The sequence below is a fragment of the Triticum aestivum genome, chromosome 1D, assembly GCF_018294505.1.
Source record: "Triticum aestivum cultivar Chinese Spring chromosome 1D, IWGSC CS RefSeq v2.1, whole genome shotgun sequence".
Lineage (NCBI taxonomy): Eukaryota > Viridiplantae > Streptophyta > Magnoliopsida > Poales > Poaceae > Triticum > Triticum aestivum.
Window position 1 is genome coordinate 120,001,797 of NC_057796.1, and position 4,418 is coordinate 120,006,214.

Below are 4,418 nucleotides of genomic sequence, written 5' to 3' on the forward strand. Positions count from 1 at the left end.
TCCGTTCTAGAAAAGAAATACTCACATGGATTCAAACAATGACGTTGTTCTCATAGTGTAGAAAATAAGGGTTTCTAATTAAGGATATTTACACCAAGAAGATCATTCAGCTGCCTAAACTATATTAATATTGCTCTGCCTCATACATTTCCAGTATGATCTCTGTACAATACTACAATCCTGCATCAATCATGATCTGGCCATTCAATACAAAAACTCATTGTACATACAGCAATGATCAAACTATATACTACCTCCGCCCCAAAAAGTTTGCTTTAAATTTATCAGAATGGATGTATCTCTAAGACAAGTTTTTGGGGGCGGAGGAGTAGTAGCCACCACAAATCAGGAGCGAGATACAAGAGACTAAATTCCTACTACCTCCTACGACACATGCAAGAGTTGCATTATTAACAAAAAAAAAAGCATGTAATAGTACCATTGCTTACTTTTGATTAAGACCACCTTCACAGCACCCATAATTGAGGGACAGAGCGCCTATGTGTTCCAAATCTTCTTTCTATTTTAATCACCTCCAGGCTGTAGGTCATACGCCGCAACAGCATCATGTTTTCAACTTAAGTGGTGATTGGTGATGTGACCATATTTTTCTTTCAATATGCACGACTCTGCATCAGATCCGAGTCAGGCACCCTGTTTTTCTACTCTATCCACGTACTTGAGCTAGCCGAACGTCACCATTAGCTATAGCGCACTAATCAATATCATCTGTACTACAGACATATTAGTGCCGAGTGCAGACAAACGTCTCCAAATCATTGCAGTAATACAATAGAATCATACATTCCAACTGACAGAAGCATCTATAAATTAGTGATGAGAAGAAACAAAAGATGTACTATGTCACAAGTAATATAATCATACTTTTTTGAGTTTATAAATCATACTTAAACAACACCAAGAAGAACAAACAAGTCCGTCTAGTGTTCTCAATCCGTTGGTTAGGGGGCTGGACGGATTAGAGAAACTAAACCGAGGGTGGGGTAGAACCGTCATTACACCTATCAATGTCGGCTTACAATAACGAGCCGTCGTAATCGTGTGGGTTCGGCTCGGGCCATATAAAACACAGGCCCCTCTCCAGGTTCGCCACACCACGCTATATCCTCTGCTCTACTGCTACAGTTCTTCTCCCGCGACAAGTTCGTTTTCTCCTTCGAAATCGCATCCATGGAGCTGGCCGCTTCAGCTTCGGTGTCCGTCTGCTCGGCGTACCACCACCTCTCAACGCCGGCTGAGGCCAACGACGACAGCACACGGTCCCAACCGCAGCTGCAGCGCCGGAGGAAACAGGCCGCCGGCAGTGGCATCGGCGGGCTCCGGTCCCGGTGCCATGCTGTTCTGAAGCAGCAGAGGACGAGGCTGTACATCCTCCGGCGGTGTGTCTCGATGCTGCTGTGCTGGAACGAGCACGACATGTCCGACTGAGCTCACACGAAGGCCCGGTGGTTTTTGTACGGGCTGGGTCAGGGCCGGGCCTGTAGACCGGCTCGGTCTGTAGGAAGGAATGGTAGAGTGTTTGGTGTATCATGTTCCATACTTGTTTATTAACAATTGTCATGACATGAGTTTTTTTTTTAATCTGATGATGTGTAAGTGAATGGGAAATGTGATGACATGTGATGGAATTGGTTGCTTATACCAGTACAACTTCTGGTCTTGGATCACCGGTTATCTTTACCGTCAACCGTTAGGTCTTCTTTTGTTCGCATAAATTTTGGAGGGATTCGATATGAATTTTGTAGGAAAATTCCTTTGAACCCTTTGATTCGTGGGAATGGATTCCTAGGATAGGAAGTAATCATTCGCATATCAAAGGAGAAATATATTAGCCTAGACCCAATAAAAAAATTGATATCACATGACTCAGATGACATCTTCTTCTTTTCTTTATAGGAAAGTGAGATGTATGTTATCACACTATTTTTCTACTCCCATGGTATTCCTATCATATGAACCAGATGAGGCATTTTTTCTGTTTCATCTCCCCCATTAACCGCCCCCCTCCCCCGCACGCGAATTGCACGCTAAAAACTAAAGAAAACCCTCGGTTAAAATTCAGAAAAAATGCATGCTCTCGTGAGCCTTAGTCATCCTCTCCCTTTCCTGCACTACCGCTCGAAGCGCCACCGCCGCCACCCAGTAGCAGGAGACGGTTATGAAGGTGGAGAATCAGAATCGAACTCTGCATTCCTGACCGTCTTCCCTAACTCCTCCCCTAAATAAGGCGCCCAGGACTTGAACTTAAAACTCGGATTTATAACAATTTGGCTCAAGAGAGAGGAAGGAGGGGTGGATTCCGTGGAGGCGAAGGAGCGATAGACGAAGCCGCCGGACGAGGAAGCGTCCGCCGAGGCCAATCCAGCATCATCCGATTATGCATGCTCTGGCTTTGTCCTCATCGAGTTTTCTTTCGTGGAGCCAGCAGCCGACCGAGAGCACTGTATAGGCGGTGGTGGCGGCTGTAAGCACTCTTTCCTCTCACGTCCGTCTCACATTGCGTCCTTCCCGTATACCTTTCTCCTATATCTGTGCCATTGAAGTATAACGTATCGTGATGGGTAAGGATGCACGTGGCTGCAAGTTTATTAGAGGCACTGTGAATAGGTAAGGGCGAGTGCAGCAACGGTCGTTCATGGCCAACATACTGCACACGTGGGTGACGAGGTTGGGCTCAGCATAGGCATCGGCGAGCATAGTGCTGATGCAAATGTTACATGTCAAGGAGCGGGTCGATGTGTATGCAGGCATGGTGAGCAATGGCACCAGTTGGAGGAGAAGATGGAGGAGGAGGTCGTGTGGCTGCATCAGGCATGTATGATGCATGGTTGTGTGCATATTCGGATGTGCTAGCTCAAGGCGGTTTTCTATTGTCTTTTTGGGCAGGTTGAAGAAAGGATAAGAAGTTCTGTAGTCCGGGTAGTTAGATTGATAGTTAGGCATGTTGGTGCTAAGCTTTACCTCTCTTTATGGTCAAGAGCAGACAATGCTCAGTTGCATGGTAGATTGCAAATCGAACTCAATTAGAACCAATTTGAAATATATATTTTTGTCTAGCTTTGGCCAAATTCTGGTGTGGTACGTCTTTGATTAATAGATATTAGAGTTGCCTTCATGTTTCAACTTGTTTCATTGTCCCTTGCCTTAACTTTTTCATTCTCACTTGTAAACTAATTCATATATCTAATGATAATACAGATAAGAGAAGGGATATATGTCAAGTTATACTTCTTCATCTTGTAGCGCATTAAAATAGAAGAGAAACTTGCGAGTTCTCCTGTGTGACTTTTCCGTTATAATTATAGTGTGTCGCTCCTTCACATGTTATTCAACTTTTTGTTATCCTTGTGTTTCAACTTTTGCTTACTATTTTACGTGTTTTTGTGAAGGAAGCACTAGCTTCATTTGAGCATATGTATTTATTTGCTTGATGGAAATCATTTTTTTAATTTTTGTGTTATGTTTGTCCTCATTTTGTGCATCTTTTCTAATTTTACTTATGTTCTTTTATAGAAGACAAACATGAAGGAATAGCTAATATAGCAAATTTCGTCTCTGTTTGTCCGATATATAGTAGGCTGTAAAAACTGAGATGTATGTCGAACCCATCTTTTCTAGGTTGCATGTGTTGGGTTGCATGATAGTTGAAGCTTTGCTAGGTTGACAGAGTTTTTAGGGCTCAAAGTAATGATGAAAAGTGTGACGCCCCCGATTCAATCGCACACTAATCATGCACGCAAACGTGTACGATCAAGATCAGGGACTCACGGGAAGATATCACAACACAACCCTAAAAACATAAATAAGTCATACAAGCATCATAATACAAGCCAGGGGCCTCGAGGGCTCGAATACAAGTGCTCGATCATAGACGAGTCAGCGGAAGCAACAATATCTGAGTACAGACATAAGTAAACAAGTTTGCCTTAAGAAGGCTAGCACAAACTGGGATACAGATCGAAAGAGGCGCAGGCCTCCTGCCTGGGATCCTCCTAAACTACTCCTAGTCGTCGTCAGCGGCCTGCACGTAGCAGTAGGCATCTCCGGTGTTGTAGGAGTCATCGTCGACGGTGGCGTCAGGCTCCTGGGCTCCAGCATCTGGTTGCGACAACCGAGAGTAAAGGAAAAGGGGAAAAGAGGGAGAAAAGCAACCGTGAGTACTCATCCAAAGTACTCGCAAGCAAGGATCTACACTACATATGCATGGGTATCTGTGTAAAGGGGCAATATCGGTGGACTGAACCGCAGAATGCCAGAATAAGAGGGGGATAGCTAGTCCTATCGAAGACCACACTTCTGGCAGCCTCCATCTTGCAGCATGTAGAAGAGAGTAGATGGTAAGTTCACCAAGTAGCATCGTATAGCATAAACCTACCCGGCGATCCTCTCCTCGTCGC

At 44.5% G+C, this 4,418-nt stretch overlaps 1 protein-coding gene across 1 annotated transcript; it reads left to right on the forward strand.

Annotated features, from left to right (window-relative positions):
* Positions 1 to 993: 993 nt before the first annotated feature.
* LOC123166628 (small polypeptide DEVIL 8) lies at positions 994 to 1,645 on the forward strand. The gene has a single exon (XM_044584436.1). The coding sequence runs from the start codon at positions 1,192 to 1,194 to the stop codon at positions 1,447 to 1,449; it is 258 nt and encodes an 85-aa protein (XP_044440371.1). The 5' UTR covers positions 994 to 1,191; the 3' UTR covers positions 1,450 to 1,645.
* Positions 1,646 to 4,418: the final 2,773 nt, after the last annotated feature.